The sequence below is a fragment of the Vombatus ursinus genome, unplaced genomic scaffold (genome assembly GCF_900497805.2).
Source record: "Vombatus ursinus unplaced genomic scaffold, bare-nosed wombat genome assembly UNPS02014786.1, whole genome shotgun sequence".
NCBI classification, from domain to species: domain Eukaryota; kingdom Metazoa; phylum Chordata; class Mammalia; order Diprotodontia; family Vombatidae; genus Vombatus; species Vombatus ursinus.
In genome coordinates this window covers 33,798,874-33,818,953 of record NW_020954564.1, presented here as the reverse complement: position 1 = coordinate 33,818,953, position 20,080 = coordinate 33,798,874, and the positions used below count along the sequence as shown (strand labels likewise).

The following is a 20,080-nucleotide window of genomic DNA, read 5'->3' as shown; positions in this document are numbered from 1 at the left end:
CTTCGATTTGCAGCTTCCACTGTGTATCTGACAAATTAATCATAAGAACAGGATTTTGATCACGTTTCTGTAGGCTTTACAGTTTACAAAACACCTTCTTCACCACCATCCCTTTAGGGAGATTATCAGGAAATAATCCTCCTGGGACAGCTAGGTGGCCCAATGAATAGGGCATGGAGTCAGGAAGACTCATCTTCTTAAGTTCAAATCTGACCTCACACACTTATTAGCTGTGTGTCCCTGGGCAAATCACTTAACCCTGTTTGCCTCAGTTTTCTCATCTGTAAAATAAGCTGGAGAAGGAAATGGCAAACCACTCCAGTATCTTTGCCAAGAAAACCCCAAATGAGGTCACGAAGAGTTTGAAACAATTAAACAACAACAAAAGAATCAACTGGGACTATATCCAAAAGTTGTCTATCTTGGTCAGGTAAATAGTAGTTCATGTCTCTCACAACCAGCCTGGGAGGTAGCCGTGCAAAGATGCAGCTCAACAGCAACAACAATAAATCACTCCTGAGTGAACCCGGAGAGAGGGAAAGTAAGCTACCAGAGGTGTCATAGCAGGCCACAACCAGGCCAGCATAACTCCAAGTTCAGCGATCTTCCCCTAATGAAGGTTTCAGTGACCCCCAAGAAACTTTCAATGATGCCCACCAGTGGCAGGGAGCACAGACACAAAGAGCTCTGGACAGTATAGAGGCAGCTAGGAAAGGATGTGCTTTAGGAATCACTGGAAATTACAAAGGCAGTGCTCTTGAAATAGAATGAACATTAGTGCCTCCTGATTGTTGAGTTGTTTCTGTCATGTCCAATTCTTCCTGACCCCATTTGGAGTTTTCTTGGCAGAGATATTGGAGTGGTTTACCATTTCATTCTCCAGCTCATTTTACAGATGAGGAAACTGAGGCAAACAAGGTTAGGTGATTTACCCAGGGTCACACAGCTAGGAAAGTATCTGAGGCTAGATTGGAACTGAAGTCTTCCTAACAGCAAACCCTGCAATCTATCCACTGCACCAACTAGCTGCCCTAGATACTAGTCTAGGAGTCAGAAAATCTGGGCTTCCTAGCTCTGGTATTGCCAAACATTAACTGTGCAATCTTGAGCAATTCACTTATCATCCCTGCACCTCTATTTCCTCCCCTATATGAGGGGCCTAGCCCAGGAGAACCTTAAGTTCCCTCCCAGCTATAAATTATGATGATTCTCTCATTCTAGCCCTAGGTTCTGGTTTGAGCTTTGCTACTAATTACCTTTGTGGCCTTGGACAAATTACTTTTGGCCTGAATTGACACACCTGGAAGATGGCTGGTTAAGGGGCCCCTTCTGACCTCTGTGGAAAAAAAGATAAGTGTCTAGGAAAGTACTGGTGAACTCTTAAGCTGAAAAATCCTAAAGAAAGAGATTTTCATTGAGAGCTCCAGCATCCAGCCCCTTCCCCACCCAAAGCAGGGGGATCTGCATGTCTCGTGAGAAGGAAATACTAGACTTAACTTTCATTTTTGCTTCTCTATTAATTGTCTTAATTGTCCAGTCTTTACCTGAGGAGGGAGGGACATAATCTAATATCTACTACTCTCCCTATTACTATCACCTCTTACCTCTGACCCCATCTGGTGTTATAAGGGAGGACTGGGAGTCCCAATCTCCTGAAGTCAGAGGTGTTGTGAGGCCCTAATGAGATAATGTGTGTAAAGCACTTTGCAAACCTTAAAGCGCTATATAGCTGCCAGCTATTATTAATGTTGTTATCCTGTAGTCACCAGGCCTCCAGTCTGGTGATGACTTCATTCCCCAAGACTTCAGTTACTGAGCTCAAGCACTGTTTATAGACCAATAAAAGGGGGTGTGCTGAAAAATGTTTAACCAGGGGATAGGCGTGTACCCACAAATGCTTTTAAATTTAATCTGCATTATTAACACTTTCTTAAGTCTTGATGATCAACAAAACAAAAAAATCAATCCTGGATGCTCCTGGCTGCAGATATAGGGGTACAGCATCATAGATCTAGAGCCAGAAGGGAACCCCAACTCTCCCTCATTTTACAGGTGAGGAAACTCACTCGCTCCAGGTCACATAGGTAATAAGAGCCAGAAGTAGGAGAGGTAGGATTTGAACCCAGGTCATCTGATGCCAAAGCCAGTGAACTTTCCCCTGTACTACTGCTACGTACTTAACCTTAGGCTCCTTCTAAGCAGGTAGGAATGACTGAAAGCTGAGAAGGTAGCATTGGCTTCCACTTCTCCCTGCTTTTCATTTATGTAAGCCTCACTGGAGTTAGGAACCAAATAGACCATAAGCTAATTCCTTTCTTACAAGAGTAAGAAGAGCCCATTGTTGGGGGGAAGCGGGCAGGTTGGTTACCATTTGGCTCCTCAGTCCTTTCTCGTTTCCCTCAGCTTGTGGCAAGGGGAGACCAAGAATTGGAAAGAAGGAGTTCCTTTGAAAATTAATAAGGGACCCTTCCTTATGTACACACACACACACACACACACACACACACACACACACACCACTAGATTTAAAATGGGGATTTTTGGATGGAAGTAGATAAGAAAGCCATTCTAAAAAGGTGCCTCTGATCTTACCATTCTTTTTTAATCTCTTGACTAATTCCCTCTAGGAAAGAAGGGCTCTTATTCTGCTGTCTGACCAGCTACTATAAGATGTAGCAACACTAGCCCCTACATAGGAGGGAAATTGTAATCAGTGAACTATTCTTTCCAGGTCTCCTATTCTCCTGGGTTTGTTTCGGGTTTTGTTTTTTTGCTTTTTCTCCTACCCCAAGTCATAAGACCATCTGCATTTTCTCTGCCCGCTATGCTTGCATCTGTAAAATGAGAGTAGGAACAGCATCTGGTTCACAGGGTTGTTGTGGGATCAAATTAGATAATGGATGCAGTGTGGGAAAGAACCCAGAATTTGAAATGAGAGAACCTGAGTTTAAACCCCAGCTCTGCTCCTTACTATCCATGTGACCTTGGACAACTCACTTAACTGCTCTGTGTCTCAGTTCCCCCATTAGAAAAGGAAAAGGTTGGATTAGGGGACCTCTGAGGTTGTTTCCCACCTCAGGTCTGTATCTGTGATCCTTTAACATTTTAATTTTCCCTAACATTCGTTCTCTTCTCCTCTGTCAGTCTAATAAAGGTTGAAATGTCCCTAAAGATGCTGGATGGTCTTGATTCTAGCTAGCCCCAATTCTTCTGGTGCCCCTTTATCCCTGCCCTTCCCCCCCCCTTTCTCTATTCTCTCTCTCTCTAGTCTCTATTTTCTGCAGAATTCTCTATTTCTATGTTCTCTATCCTTTCTCTCTGGGTTCCCCAGGTAACCAGTTACAGCATCACAGCTTTGGACCAAGGCAGTTCCCTTGTCTCACAATCCTTCCCGGAGTGGGATCGGTCTGGGAGTTCAATCTTGGCTCCCTAGTTTTCAGTTTCTTCATGTGTCATCCTCAAAATCAGTGGTCCTAAGCCATGTGCTGTGCTGTGTGACTAACTTGCTGTGTGACTGTGGGCAAGTCATTTGCCCTCTGTAATGTATAAAAAGTTTGAGAGACATCATTTCTAGGTAATTAATCATTTTACTAATTATTAATAAAAAGATGGTCATTTGATGCTTATATGCCCTTGGAAGAGTGGGTGTTCCTGACAGAGGCACTCAACTCAATTGGTTAACAAAGAGAATACTGGATATTATAATGAGAGTTGGGCCTATTCTAATGAAGGGCTGGGGGATCATGAGTTTGATTATGTCACTCGTACTCCCAGACCACCCTCAACCCAGACAATCTAGGCAAAAGGTCTATGTCCCCATCCCCAAGTCATAGTAGAACACCATGAGCTTCCACAGTTGGGTGGGGTCTGAACAAGATTGAGGAGAAGGTTAAATCCAATCTCATTATCAGCTCTATTCTTCAGGGGCTGATTTGACCTAGTAGAGAATAAGGAAATAGGAAGGGAAAAAATCCTGGATTTCCCCAGTAGTAATTGGTTACTAATATAAGAGAAAAATAATCATTTCTGTCACCTCTTTGGCTTCAGTTTTCTACACACCAAAATGAAGTTGATGCTTGCTAAACTCCCTTTCAGATGTAATAGCCAATGTTTGGGTTTATAAGGGCCCTTCCAGTCCTAATATTCTGTGTTCAAAGATCCTGTCTAGTTCTGATGGTGTGTCCTAAGGAGACTGTCATCTCTAATATTCTATGTTCTAAGGTCTCTCCAGCTTTGAATATCTCCACTTCACATTCTCCCTTCCCCCATATCTTACCCCACACATGATTGGGAAACCTCCCCCCTGGTCCTCTGGAGCATCTTATTCATTAACAGGCTCTCACTGGCTGGCTCTGTCCTTCTCCATTAGTGATCCTATCTTGCTTCATCTCTTTTTGCATTCCCCAAATAAAGACCCAGGGTTTGTTCTCTTGCTGGTGGTGGTAACTTCACGGGTTTCTGGGCCTGAGCCTCTCTCAACAAAACCCCTTTACTATTTCGAAAGGAATTCACAAACCAGCTGGGGGTGAGTCCTGTGGCAAGGAAGGATGAAAAATCTGACCTTCTGCTGCCCAGCTTGCCTCTTCACTCCCCAAATTAAAACACGGCCCCAGAGAGGCCAAGCCCCACATCTGGAGGAGATCCAGGGAGAAATGCTCAGAGGACTAAGGTCCCTTCCAGCTTCTCAATCCTATGATTTACTCCCAGCCCAGGCTCAGAGCCTAGTGGCGCCCCTAAGAAACCTCAGTGTGTTTTGCATGGCAGCTGTGGTGTCCTCTCAAGGAATCCCCTGGGAGAAGGAGCTCAAGAACAGTGTTTCTCAAACTGTGCTGGAAGGAACCCTGAAATACCCCAAGTTTGTTTTTACTGAATCTTCTCCTGTTTCCTAATAAGCGTTAAAAATAATTATTTTAGATGATTTTACTACGGGGTTCCATCAAAGTTTTGTTTAAACTGAAGGGTTCTATCAGTGTGGACAAGTTTAAGAACCATTTCTTTGGACCAAGAGCAGTTCATTTTCCAGGGATAAATAAGGCTGGAAGGGAACTTGGTTCAGAAAACAGGACACAAAACATAAAATGTTAGGCTGAGTAGAGACCTTCAAGCATAGATTGTCCATTAGGAGGAACCCGAGAAACCACCTAGCCAAACGCCCTTGTTTTGCAAAGAAAAGAAAAGGAAGCTATACAAGGAAAAAAGTGACTTGACGCAAGTCACACAGTGGGTCAGTGACAGAGTCGAGATTCGAACACATTTCTCCAGGCTGCCAAACCTAGGCTCTTGCCATTGGATCACACTCCCTGTCCCTTTGCTTGCAGTTGTTGTTTGTCCTTCGTTCTCGGGGCCATGACGTCAGGGAGGTAATGCCATGACTTGCAAGTGAATTGGATTTAAATGAGGAAGGGCTGTGTAAAGTCACCAGCCTCACTTTCTCCTCCAGAGTCATCTGGGTCCAGGAGCAAGATATAGATCAGGAAGACTGGAGACACCCCGCTGCTTAGAGTAGAAATTCAGAGAAAGTATGAGGCCAGAAGGCCTTGAACAGGAATAGGGAAAGGTTGTTATCTTAGGCAGCAGTGGTCCCAGCTCACATCTGATAGTCAGCTCTTGCTGCCCTGGCGTGGAGGGTAGGGGGCTTCTTCAGTGGGGGACTTCCTCAAAACTGCCTTTTCTGGGCAACAGAGGATAATTGGAAAATATTTTTTGTGTCCATTCCTTTACATTTAAAATCCTTCTAAGTCCACTTTTCTACCTAGGTAAAGCAAGGCTAAGGAGCATTTAGAAGGTCTTGTAGGGATTCTGTGTCATTCTAAATATGACCAGGAAATGTCGAAGTCAAAGCTAGTTTGCTGACCCTCCACCTCTAGGGAGGTGGGAGAAGGGGCCCCTAGAATGCGGGAAAAGTTAGACTAAACCTCTCAGGTCTTTCCAGCTCAGAAAACTGGAAGACTTTTATTCCAAGATTCTCTAAATCCAGTGAGCCATTCTCTGATAAAACCTAGGTCTGAGTCACAGGTCTGCTTCTAATTTGCTCTTAACCTTACAGAAGCGGCTTGTTCTGTCTATCTCAATTTCCTCATCTGTAAAATATGGTACTCTTAGGTACTCTTCAAGAGCCTGCAGACAACGTGGCACAAGGGAAAGAGCAATGAATTGGTAACAAAGAGGTCGGAGGTCCTGTCCTTGCACTGCCACTAATTAAGTGGGTAACCTTGGGAAGGTATCTGTCTTCTTTTCTCTGGGCCTCAGTTTCCTCATCTGAGAAATCAATGGCCTGTAAGATCCCTTACAGCTCTAAACCCTAAAGTCCTATATTTTCATATGTGTAATGGCAGCCTTCTGGAGACAGTGTGCCCACCTTTGTTGTCCATCCTATTATAAGCTTTGTGATACCCTTCTCTGCATGGGCATAGGGCCAGTCTGGGGTACAGGGTCTCATAGGATCATAGAACTTAAGTTTGGAAGGCACCTTGGACATCATTTAGTCCAGCTCTCTCAATTTTACAGGTAAGGTAATTGAGGCCCAGAAAGGTCCCACAGATGGTTAGTAGCAGAAACTAGATTTGAACGTGGGTCCTTTGATTGCCAATCCAATGCTCTGTTTGTCACACTGCCTGTCCCAGATCCCTCCCTCCAACTCGCTGCCACCCAGAAGGACTCCTTTCTCACCTCTCCATCACCAGGCCGTCCCTACCACCATCAAATTCAGGGTATGACTCACTCATACAAACAAGTTCTGAAGTGTGTCTTAGATAATCCACTGACATTCCTACCTCTCACCTCAATTGCAGCCAGGTCCTAGCCAGACTACAACACCCTGAAGGAGGACCACCACGGGGTTTGAGGGCCCCGGGGCTATCTTTAGGAGGTCCAACAGACCTTGGAGAATCCTCAGCAAGCTGTGCCCAGGAATGTGAAAGGATAGGGTGTTCCTAGGGGATATGGAGAGTACTGAGGCCATCTCAAGGGGGTATGAGGGAACTAGGGCTACCCCTATGGAGTGCAAGGGACTAACCCACGAGGGTCAAAGTGGCATTCCAGTCAAATTTTCCTGCTTCCTGAATGTCCTGAACATGAAAACTCAACTTATACTCTATGTCTTTGCAGAAGTGGTCTCCCATATCTGGGATGTAATCTCTCTTCATCTCCAACTGGGAGAATCCCTAAGTCATAAGTCAGTCAACAAAATTGTATTAAGTGCCTACTATTTATTTAGTGCCAGACCCAGTGTTAAGCACTGGGGACATAAAAAGTGGCAAAAGTCAGTCCCTGACCTCAAGGAACCCACAATCTAAGAGGAGAAACAACAAGCAAACAAATATATACAAACTATATAGTAAGTAATAGAGGGAAGGCACTAGAATTTAGAAGGGTTGGGGAAGGCTTCCTGTAGAAGGTGGGATTTTAGTTGGGACTAGAAGGAAGTCTGGGAAGCCAGGAGGCTGAGATGAGGGAAAGGAGAAGGCAGCAGGGACAGCCAGAGAATGCACAGAGCCAAGAGATGGAGAGTCTTGCACATAGAACAGCCAGGAGGATAGTGTCACTGGACTGAAGAGTATGTGTCAGGGAGGAGGGTTGAGAAGACTGAAAAGGTAGGAAGGGACTAAGTTCTGAAGGAGTTTGAATGCCAAACAGAGCATTTTGTATTTGATCCTAGACGCAATAGGGAGCCACCGGAGTTTATTGAGTAGGTGGGTAACATGGTTGCCCTGAGCTTTAGTAAAACCACTTGGTGACTGCATGGAGGATGGATTGGAGTGAGGAGAGACTTGAGGCAGGCAGACCCACCAGCAGGCTACTGCAATCAATAATCCAGGCAGGAGGAAATAAGGGCTTGTACCAGGGTGGTGGTAGCATCAGAGAAGAGAAGAGGGCTTATTCAGGAGATGATACAAAGGTAAAATCAACAGGCCTTGGCAACAGATTGAACATAGATGATGAGATATAGTGAGATGAGAATTGATACCTAGGTTTTGAGCCTGAGGTACCAGGAGAACAATGGAATAGAGAGAAGGAAATTGGGGAGAAGGCAGGATTTACGGGGAAAGATAACAAGTTCATTTTGGACATAATAAGTTTAAGATGTCTACTTGACATCCAGTTTGAGATGTCTGAAAGGCAGTTGGAGATGCATGCTTGGAGGTCATCAGAGATGTTGATAGGATAAGTAAGTTAAGGAATCATCAGCACAGAGATGGTAATTAAATCCATGGAAACTGATGATGTCACCAAGTGAAATAGTACAGAGGGAGAAAAGAAAAGAACCCAGAACAGAATCCTGTGAGACACTTAATAGTTATAGGATAAGATTTGGATGAGGAGTTAGCAAAGAACACCAAGGAGCAGTCAGGTAGGTAAGAGGAGAACCATAACAGTGGTTCTCCAAAAACCTAGAGAGAAGAGTATCAAGGAAAAGAGGATGATCAACAGTGCCAAAAGCTGCCAAGAGGGCAAGGAGAATGAGGATTGAGAAAAGGCCATTGGATTTGGCAATTAAAAATTCATTGGAAACTTTGGAGAGAAGAGTTTCAGTGGAAAGGTGAACTTAGAAACCAGATTGTAACTTCGACAAGACCGTCTCTGCTCTCTGCCCACTATTGTTAGCAACTTTTCCCTTCTTTGAAATGACTTTGTATTAATTTATATATACTTTATATTTCCTTTTCTGTATACATGTGGCATCCTCACCCCACCCTACACCCAAGAGAAAGTAAGTTCTTTGAGGTCAGAGACTGTTCCATATCCTTCCTTATGACCCTAGCACCAAGTACAGTGCCTTGTATCTAAAGTGTTTAATAAACATTTGTTGAGTTAAGATGAGTTGAGGAGACCAGAGTAGCCACCAAAGGGCATTCCATTCTAGTCCTAAGCCCTTATAATTTATATGTTGTCTCTCCCAGTAGAGTGTAAGCTCCTGTCAGGCAGGGACAGTCTTTTTACCTTTCTTTGTATTCTCAGATTTAAGAGAGTGTCTAGCATATAGTAGGCGATTAATAGATGCTTACTGCCTAACTGACAAAGCAGAGGTGCGAACTCTAAAATACAGAGGAAATAACACTTCAAGGGAAACAACATTATAGGTGACAAAGTGCTTCCCCAACTTCTGTATCATTTGAGTTTGACTACCCCCACTAGGCAGGGGAGGCAGGGATTGAGACTCCATTTTACAGAGGAGGAAACTGAGGCTCAGAAAGTGATTAGATCTATTAGATAGTGATTAGGCTGTCACAGAAGCTGTAGAGAGGATTCCTGTATAGGATAGGAGATTGAACCAGACAATGTCCCAGCTCTAAAATTTGGTAACTTAACCAAGGTCATCCAACATGTTAATAGAAGAGTCAAAACCAGACTCAAAGCAATGATGAGGTGAGGCTCTTCAAGATGACATCCAATTTGATTCATAGAGATACTTTTCTTCCCTGAGCCTCAGTTTCCCTATGAGTAAAATGAGAAGCTTGAACCAGGTGATTGTTGAAAGCCTTTCCAGCTCTGACAGTTTATGATCTTAGACAGAATCACTGAATTCGAGAGGTGGTAGAGAGCTTGTGGACCATCTAGTACAACCTTAAAGGAAGCCAGACAATAACATGCCCAGGAAGTAGTCTTTCAGCCTCTGCTCAAAGAGCCCCGAAGACCCGGAAAGCCCCACCTCCCCCAGCGTGTTGCACTTTTGGACAGCTCCAATTGTTAGGACGTTTTTCCTTATGTCCAGCCTAAGTCTCTTTGCAACTTCCTCCTCTTACTCCTGGTTTTATCGCCTGGGGCTGAACAGAAAAGTCCATTACTCCCCCACATGACAGCCTTTCCAATACTTAAACCCAGCTATGGAATCCCAAGTCTTCTCAAGGATAAACCTTCCTGGTTCCTCCAACTAATCCTCATATGACATGGACTCAAGACCCTCAAGACCACCCCGGTTACCTTCCTCTATATATTCCCTCCCTTCCCAGTGTCTTTCTTAAACTGTGGTGCCCGGAACTCAACACAAGACTGCCAAAGAGGTCTGAAGGGAGCTGGTCCTGGCCTGCTCTGTCACTCTACATTCTATGTTCTAAAGGCCCTTCTAGCTCTGATATTCTATGGTAGGCAGAGAAATTTGGGCTTTTGGTACTGCCTCACCTTGTCTTATATTCTCCTCCCCCTACTCCCAACTTGATAGGAGAGAAGAAACCAATGGATCCCCCAGCTGTGGTTTGAAGGGCAGGGGGGAGGCCTGGATCCCAGATTGGCTTGAGGATGAGATAGGTCCTCTCTCCTCCAACCGGTGACCCCAGGTCCCTCTGAAGTCATTCTGACAGGTCTATTTGCCTGAGTTCCATTCACCAGCAGGGCTGAGGTTAGGTGGGGGTTAGGTGGAAGAATCCACAGAGCATTATGGGTCTCTAGTCTTGCCCCTCTGGTGCCTGGGGTGTGGCGGCTGCTGTGGAGTGTGGAATGATGACTCCCAGCTGTGTGCATGTTTTGAGGAGGTGGGGTGAGGAGGACAGAGGAGAGGAGGCAGCCTTCCAGTCTCTCCTTTCATCCTGTTCCCAAGGACAGCTGGTGACCTGCACTTGCAGCTGGGAGACAAGGCCAGCAGTCTCCTATGGTGAATGACAAAAGCTATCCCCAGCTCCCCATCCTAAGGAAACTGTGTCATGAGTGGCTAGCTCCCTGTTCTATTCCTTTCTATTCTCAAGCAGAGGGAGGGTTTCAAGTAGCTATGCATTAGACAAGCATCTTGGTGCTATAGTTTGCACTGTGGAAAGAGCCCTGGGAATGGAATTAGGAAGACTAGGTTTCAGCTTGACTTTGTAGCTAATGAGTTGTGTAACTTTGAATGGATCCTACCATCCATCTCTCTCCAAACTTTGGTTTCCTCACCTGTACAATGAGAGTAATAATACTTGCACTGTTTATCCCAAGAACTAGTTGTAGGGAAAGTATTTTAGAAATTTGAAACTTTGATAGTTGTTAATTTTTGTTTTGTTGTTGTTGGGTTTTTTCTTTCTTTCTTTCTTTCTTTTTTTTTGACTGAGACTGAGATTTCTTTGGTGTAGAAACTCCCAATGAAGAGACTTCTTCCACCAATGCAGACCAGCAATGGCTCTGCCACTTAGAGCCTTAGTTTCCTGGGGCACAGAGAGATTAAGTGATGTGGGAGGATCACTCAGTCAGTACATGTCAGAGGCAGGATTTGATCCCAGGTCTTCCTAGCATAGTGCCTGACATATGGCAGGTGTTTAATAAGTGTTTGTTGATTGGCTGATTGAGTTCCGATGCTGAGACTTATTCTTTATCCATGATGACTCTGCTGCATTGTTATTGTCATTATTAGATCCTTGACCTGCAGGTGATACCACAGAAACATGATTCTGTGTACCAAAAACCTCCCACTCCGGCAGCACACCCAGACTGCAGAGCCCAAAAGCAAGCACCCTGTTATCCCAGAGACAGAGAGAACATGAAAAGTCATGTTCTCAATTAGTGACTAGCCCCTGTATGCAGGGCTGATGTTCTTCAGAAGCGATGGTCCCTCCAGTCCTCCTCAAGTTACCATGTATATACTTTCCTCCTTACATGTGTGTATATATGGACGTGTGTGTCCATGTTCACATATACATACATATATACACCTACACATGTACACATGCATATGTAAGCTCCTAGAGAAGCTTACTATACACATACATATATGTATACATATATGCTGTACATATAGGTATATATACTATACATATAGGTATATAGACTATACCTATATGTATACATGAACCCTAAAGGAACATACTATATAAACATATATGTGTATGCATGTACATGTGTGTATATTGTGCATATACACATGTGTGTATGTGTGCACGTGTGTATAGTAAGCTACTCTAGGGTTTGTTTGTCTTTGTATGCCCCGTATCTTAGGCGCAGTAGGATCATGGCGTTAGCTCTAGAAGGAACGTCCCTCAGAGGTCATATAATTCAACCTCTTCATTTACAAGTAGCACTGCCTTGGTGTTGCCAAAGAGATCAAGACGCTGCAGACAGATGCCTACTGGTTTTCAGGGATGAGTCTCCCAGCATTTTGCCCTTTCTTGATTCCATCAGGAATCTGCCCTAACCTGGGATGGAGGGAGGGTCATGATGTGATTCATAAGCATGCTCCCCCAGCCTTAAGGAATGTGAGCAGCTGAAGCCATGTGAGAGCTGAGGGACAAAGTAGTGGCACCAGAGCAGCCCACAGAAGCAGGAGAGAGGAGGGGAGCCGCCATGACAAGGAGCACATTTAGATACCAAGAGAGTGGAAGCTGCAGAGAGAGCAGTGCCAGGCATAAGAGAGAGATTTACAATTACACTATTTTGCTAAAGTGGTTCTGTGATTGGGGGCTCAGAACTGAAGGAAAGAAAATTATTGATTTTTTAAAAACAAAGAATAAGAGAGAAAACATTTCTTCTGTCTTAGTACTGAAAAGTTACTAGTCAGGCTGGAAGTACTCTAGCTAGCTGGGTTGGAATTAGAGGCAGGGTCTATGCCAGCTTGTCTTCTACCCCTCCCCCCAGTTTGGTTCTTTTTTTTTCTTTTACATTTTAATTTATTGTTTATTTTTTTACTTTATAGCAATCTTTTCTTTTTAAATTTTGAGTTCCAAATTATCTCGCTCCCTTTCATCCCCTCCCCAACCCACAAAGAAGGCAAGCAATATGATATCAATTATACACATGAAATCATGCAAAACATTTCCATATTAGCTATATTTTTTTAAAGCAAGAAAAAGAAAGTGAGAAAATTATACTTAAACTTGGACTCAGTTCATTAGTTCTCTCTCGAGGCGGATAGAATTTTTCATCATGAGTCCTTTGGAACTGTCTTGGACCATTGTTTTGATCAAGTAGCCAAGTCTTTCATAGTTGATCATCATCACAACATTGCTGTTACTGTGCACAATAATCCCCTGATTCTTCTCACTTCACTTCACATCGATTCACATAGATCTTGCCATGTTTTTTCTGAAATCACCCCCCCACCCCTTGTCATGTCTTATAGCACACTAGTACTCCATCATAATCATATGCAATGACTTCTCAGCTTGGTCCTAAAGGAAAACTTTGGGAGAGGAGCTAAAGGAGAGACTGGAGAGTCATATGGCCAAGGGAGTGACTGGAGGCATTAGCCTCACAGACATAGGGATGAGAGTGGGACAGAGTGATTAACCCTGCTCATCTGCACAGCAGACACCCACACCACCAAACTAACTGAAGGCCAAGGACGTTGAGTTGACTTGCCAAAGGCCCTTTGGCAAACTCAAAGTGAATGCACCCTGAAGGTCAGGGGCTTAAGCCCCAACAGTGCATCTAGGAAGAAGTAGAATAGGGATCCTGTGTGGTTCTTTCTCATGGTCCAGTTGAGCACTCAGGGACAGGAAGGCGATAACTACATAAACAACACATCTAGAACTCAGTTATCAATGAAGCAAGACAAAACTTACCACCCTATGCCTTCTCCCACTCTCTGTGGTTCCCCAGTAAGGCTCTCTCCAATAGTGTCCTAGAGCTGGCTCAAAGTTATTCTAGAGAGCCAATTGTTAAAATTTCAGAGCATTTACACTTCAGAAATAAAAAATGCTACAATTCAGGGTTTGATTTATTATTTTATTGATTTCTAGACTTCAGAAAGTGTTGGAGAAAATGTCAATAATGCAGATTAAATTTAAAAGTGTTGTGAGCACCATTTTGGGGGGAGAGACAGTTGTTAAACATTTACCAGCACACCTTGGTTCTGCCCCAGGTAGGTCCAACAGCTTATATCCTCTTCTCAGAAATTTTAACATTGGTGTCCCCAGGGGCCCAGCCGTGGGTCAGGTTCTCAAGCTTTGGGTAGCACTACTCAAATAAATAATAATAACAGTTCATATTTCTATAGAAATAACTCACATTTTTATAACACTTTGCAGTCTACACAGTACTTTCTTTCCACTGGCTCTGTGAAGTAAGTAGTACGGAAATTATTCTCCCCATTTTATAGATGGGGAAAGTGAGTTAGAAAAATTGTTTTTGTCCACAATTGTTCAAGTTGTTCAGTCATTTCAGACTCTCCATGACCCCATTTGCAGTTTTCCTTGGGAAAGACATGGGAGTGGTTTGCCATTTCCTTCTCCAGCTTTTTTTACTAATGAGGAAACTGAGACAAACAGGATTAAGTGACTTGTCCAGGTCATACAGCTAGTAAGTGGTTAAGGCTAGATTTGAATTCAGATCTTCCTGACTCGAGGCCGGGCGTTCTAGTCACTGAGCCACCTAGATGCTTGTCCCCAGTAACATGATTAAAGAAATGATACAGCTAGGATTTGAACCCTGTCTTGTCTCCAAGTTCTTGCTTTTTCCACTATAACTGTCAATCCTTAATAGATAAAATAATATCCTTAATAAATAAGATACATTTAAAACTAACCGTTGTGCCTGTTTTGCCAGTGAACCCTCAAACCCCTTCAACATGTGAGACCCTCTTTCCTAAACTAGACTCTCCCTAGGAACACAAGCCAGGAACTGAGAGTCCAAAGGCCTGCTCACAGGCGGAATGGCTTACATGAACTGATGAAGTGGAGTAAAGTGAGCAAAACCAGGAGAACATTGCACACAGTACCAGCCACACTGTGTGATGATCAACTTTGATAGGCTTAGCTCTTCTCAGCAATACAATGATCCAAGACAATTCCAAAAGATTCATGATGGAAAATGCTATCCATATCCAGAGAAAGAACTATGGAGTCTGAATGCAGATTGAAGCATAGTATTTTCTCTCTTTTTTTTCTTTCTTGTGGTTTTTCCCTTTTGTTCTGATTCTTCTTTCACAACATGACTAATGTGGAAATATGTTTATTATGATTATGCACATATAGCCTATATCAGATTGCATGAGAGGCAGAAAAAAATTTAGAACTCAAAATCTTATAAAAGTGAATGTTGAAAAAAAAAATAGTCATTATCCTAAAAACAAAACAACAACAATAACAAAAAGGTCTGCTCACTCCTGCTTTGGATCAGTTCTTCAGGGCAAGATCCTTTCCTGCCTCCCCAGTGGGCAATCACCGCTGGATGTGTATGCTAACAGCATAGCTGAACCCAGCCCTCTGCTGTGACCCAGTCATTATGTTCTTTTCCTTTCAGCTGGAGAGCTACATCCAGAGGAATATGAAGTCGGAGATGGTTCAGATCCAACAGAACGTGGTCCAGAACCAGACAGCTACCATGCTTGAGCTTGGCACCAACCTGCTCAACCAAACAGCCCAACAAACAAGGAAGCTCACCGATGTGGAAGCCCAGGTATGGGACTTGAGAGAGGAGTGGGGGCAGAGATAAGAGACATGAGGACATACCCAGAGGGATGTCTAGTAGGAGATGAGGTTGAGGATGAGGATGGGGAGGAAGGGGGCAGGTGATTGCCAGAGAGACTGGGGATAAGGGAAGAGACAGGGGGAATGTCTGAAAGACCTAGGAGCACAGTACAAGTCAGAGTTAAAGTGTTGTAGCGATGCAATGGAAGCCCCACACTTGCCTTCTCCCTGAGCTGAATCAAACTCTTCTGCAGGATTCTTAGCCCCCATCTAAGGTCATGGAACCTCTGAATATTGAATGAAAGGACCTGAATTTTAATCCCTGCTATTCTCTTTGTGACTTGGGATCACTTAATTTAGAACTGAAAGGAAACTACCTCAGAGGCCTTCTTGCCCAACCCCCCTCATTTTACAGGTGAAGAAACTGAGGCCCAGGACTTGCCCAAGATTATAGAGATAGTAAGCATCAGAGGCTGAATTTGGACCTTCTCCAACTGTAAAAGCAAGGGGTTAGAGCATATGATCTCAAATGTCTCTTCTAGTTCTAAATCCATGCAGGGTATATTCAAGACCACGGTGGAAAATTGGCAGGAGAAGTGTGGCTGTGAGGAAGTAGGAAACATGGCCATTTTCACCATTCCTCTTCTCTTCCCCTTTGTTCTAGCAATGCTTCAAGGGAGGAAGGCAGCTATTAGACTTAGAGGTCACCGGTTTAAGAGACTAGAAATCTGTGGAGGAAAGAGTAGGCAGCCCAGAACTTTCAGGAAATGAGGCAGGTCAGAGAGACTGTTTGAAGCCATAGTGCATTAAAACTTAGAGAGACCTTAGAAAGCATCACATAGAAGACCCTCATTTTACAGATGGGCGAAACTAAGACGCAGATAGGGGAAAGACTTGCTCAAGATCACACAGCAGGTCAGTGGTAGATTCTAGACTCCAACCAAGGTCTCCTGGCTCCCAGTCTTCCTAAGGTTTGCCCCAAACCAACCTTTCTCCTTCCCCTATAGGTTCATTAATGAATCAGTCTTCTGATTCTTGTGACTCCTCCTACCTCCTTCACTTAGGGCCTATGGCTGCTGAGCCTAGGGCTGAGGAGGTGGATGTGGGGATTTGGTCCATTTGGGATCCTGTTGGCTTCATCCTGTTCCACAGACAGCCCCCTTCATCCAAGCCAGCTATCCCACTGATATAGACACTGGTCATAAGGAGGACAAAAGAGTGGGGGAGAGCCTCTATCACCCATCTCTGATGCCGGTAGGGACCAGCGGTTCAAAAGAATCCTCCTATAAGAGGAAGAGCTTTTGATGTATTCAGTGTTACACTAGGAGGGGCTGGTGTGGAAGGACAACAGAGTTAGGCAAAGGCTGCTAGTTTCAGGACCTCACCCCATAAACCACCCACCACACTTGGCCTGTCCTCAGGTCAACCTAATTTGATTGGCCCTTGGCTTTGGGAAATTTTTGAGTCTAAGCTGGGCACACCTATAGGGCAGCAGGGAGAGAATGTGGTACCAAGACAGACCCTGTGGGCCCAGAGCTGAGAACCAGCCTCAGTGGTAGAGCCAGAAGTTGGGAGGCCTGAGTTCCAATCCAAACTCAGTCCTTGTCCCCTCTGGGTCCTTAGGCAAATCACCTCCCCCTGCTGAGAGAGAACAATAGGTAATGATGGAAAGAGTCCTGGGCAGGAAATTAGGAGACCTAGGTCTGAATCCCAGCTGAGCCAATGAGGCCTTTGGCAATTTCTCTTGGCCTCAAAAGTACAGTATACATATCAAAGATTACTATTATTAACCTCTCTGCCCTTCCACACCTATACCATAGATTCAGGGCTTCCAGAGCTGGAAGAAAACTTAGAGATCATATAACCCAAAGCTCTCAGGTGAGAAAATTAAGGCCTAGATTAATGCTAAGGTAGTGACTGGTCCCAGGTCATACTCTACCTCTTAGTGGTGTTGTAAGATTCAAATAAAATAACACATGGAAAGTGCATTAGACCTGTGAATCCCTATACAAATAAAAGGAATTATTACTATTACCCTTTCTGGATCTCCGTTTCCCCATCTGCCAAATGGGTAGAATAATCTTACTGACCCAACTGCCAAACCTATTGTCAGAACTAAGGCCAGGCATAGGAAGGACTTCCCTTGCAAAGGCCCCTAGGTCTGCTGACAAAGAGCAGTGAATTCACCAAGAAAGCTACAAGTGGGCTTCCCCTCTGTCCCCTACATAGGTACTGAACCAGACATCTAGGATTGAGCTCCAGCTGCTGGAGAACTCACTGTCCACCAACAAGCTTGAGAAGCAGCTCCTCCTGCAGACAAATGAAATCCACAAACTGCAGAATCGGAACAGGTACAAAGCCCGAGAGAAAGGGAGGGGCACCTGAGCAATGGGATGGATATCCTGTGGGCTGGCCTGCCCAGCCTGTGGGACCAAGGGATCCAGGGAGGGAACAGAGAGAGAGATGGAGATGGAGACAGATGGAGAGATGGAGACAGAGACAAGGATAGAGACTGAGACAGAGACAGGGATAGAGAGAGAGACACAGAGATGGAGGTAGAGATAGAGACTGAGACAGAGACAAGGATATAGAGAGAGACAGATAGAGACAGATTTGGAGGTAGAGATAGAGACTGAGACAGAGACAAGGATAGAGAGAGAGAGAGGCAGAGAGACAGAGATGAAGGTAGAGATAGAGACAGGGACAAAGATAGAGAGAGAGAGACAGATTTGGAGGTAGAGATAGAGACTGAGACAGAGAAAAGGACAGGGATAGAGAGAGAGACAGATAGAGACAGAGATAGAGGTAGAGATAGAGACTGAGACAGTCAGGGATGGAGAGAGAGACAGATAGAGACAGAGATAAAGCTAGGAATAGAGACAGAGACACAGAGACTGAGACAGAGATAGAGATAGAGACAGAGATAGGGATGGACACAGAGCCAGAGATGGAGGTGGAGATAAAGACAGAAGGAGATAAAGACAGAGACTGAGACAGAGATAGACACAGAGATAGAGACAAGGAAAGAGATAGAGACAGAGATAGAGATAGGGATACAGATAGAGAGAGAAATAGAGATAGGCCTGAGAGTCAGGGGACCCTGGTTACTATCCTACTAGGCAATTAGGTGGTGCAATGAATGGAGCATAAGACTTGGAATCAGGAATACCTAAGCTTAACTCCTACCTCAGACACTTACTAGTTGTATGACCTTGGGCAAGTCACTTAATGTCTCTGTGCCTCAGTTTCCTCATCTGTAAAATGAGGATAATAATAGCACCTACCTGACAAGGTTGTTATGAGGATCAAATGAGTTAACCTATGTAAAGCATTTTGCAAACCTTAAAGAACTACATAAATGCTAGCTATTATTATTGACTCCCTGTGAGACTCCAGGTGGGCCCCAGGGCATGTACCCCCTCTCTCATCATCAAGGCATCTTTGGATCCAAGCTGCCTGCCCCCTGTTCCCATGTAGGGTGGTGGTTGTGGGTAGAGTCCTCCAAAGGGAAACTGAAGGAAACTCCAGGGTATTGGCAGCTCGATCCATCCCAGGTCACCTTCTTCAACTCTCCATGGGCCCACATCCTAACCTTATTTGCAGTCATAGAATGCCAGAGCTGGAAAGGGCCATAGAACACAGAATGTCTGTAGTACACGTGATGTTAGAGTGCAATGGCCCCTAGAACACCTAACCTCAGATCCAGAAGGACGCTCAATGAGCAGCATCCAATCCAACCTCACTGTCTAGCCGGGGCACCCCACAAGTCGGTGGGAGATCCCAGCTCCCTGACAGAAGCTTCCTGGGGCCCCTCTGCCCACCCTGTGTGTTCCTCCTGGGCAGTGTGTTAGAGACACGCGTGCGGGCCATGGAAAGCAAGCACCAGAGCGAGCTGGAGGGCATCCGGGGCGAGAGGGAGAAGCTCCGGCGCCTGGTGAACCGTCAGAGCAGCACACTGGAGGGCCTGGAGAGGAGCCTGCATGCCGCCAACAGCAACACAAGTCTCCTCCAGAGGCAGCAGCGACAGCTCCTGGACTCCGTGCAGCGCCTGGTTCACATTGTCTCCAGCGGCAAAGGTGAGGCTGCCTGAGGACTGCAGGGAAGGGAAGCCGGGGAAAACAATGCCTTGGCCCCAGTCCTCAGGGGTTTGAGCTAGACACACCAGATGATGCTCCATACCTAAATTCTGTAATTCTTAAAAGTCCAGTTCTGCTTGGGTAAGCCCTTGACTCTGAGTAAGTTACTCTCAGCCTCCGTTTTGTCATCCGTCAAATGGGTAGAATAACCATTAGAATCAAAGACGCATGACCTTTCTGACCTGGAAATGGCCCTTAGAGATCACTTAAGCCAACTCCCTCATTTTTCAGAGTAAGATGTGGCCCAAAGGGAAGGGACATGAGAAGTGACTTTCCCAAGGTCACACAGAAAGGTACAGACAAAGAAGTTGCCGCTCACTCGACAGAAAGGGTCAGAGGCCCTAACGGGTCAAAACATTCGTCTAGTCTTTTGAAGCCCTAGGTTTCTAGCTCTTCCTGGGCCCTGGGGCTGCCTTTGGCAAAATCCAGGAACTATTCTAGAAGTCCTTATTTCTCCCACCTCTCAACCACTCCCTCCAGGCTCTTTGCTCAATAGTACCCTGGAGGGCAGCGAGGTAGAGCAGTGGGTAGAGCATCCAGCATGGGGTCAGGAAGACCTGAGTCCAAATTCAGCCTCAGACACTAGCTGCGTGACCCTGGGCAAGTCACTTAACCCTGTTTGCCTCAGTTTTCTCATCT

At 44.9% G+C, this 20,080-nt stretch overlaps 1 protein-coding gene across 1 annotated transcript in view; it reads left to right on the top strand.

Annotated features, from left to right (window-relative positions):
* Positions 1–20,080, top strand: part of LOC114046898 (angiopoietin-4-like) — a 69,853-nt gene that overhangs the window by 29,472 nt on the left and 20,301 nt on the right. The window contains exons 2-4 of the mRNA XM_027867513.1: positions 15,139–15,294; positions 17,535–17,656; positions 19,149–19,381. Of these exons, the coding sequence (XP_027723314.1) occupies positions 15,139–15,294; positions 17,535–17,656; positions 19,149–19,381 (511 nt within the window). The remainder of the gene's footprint in view (positions 1–15,138; positions 15,295–17,534; positions 17,657–19,148; positions 19,382–20,080) is intronic.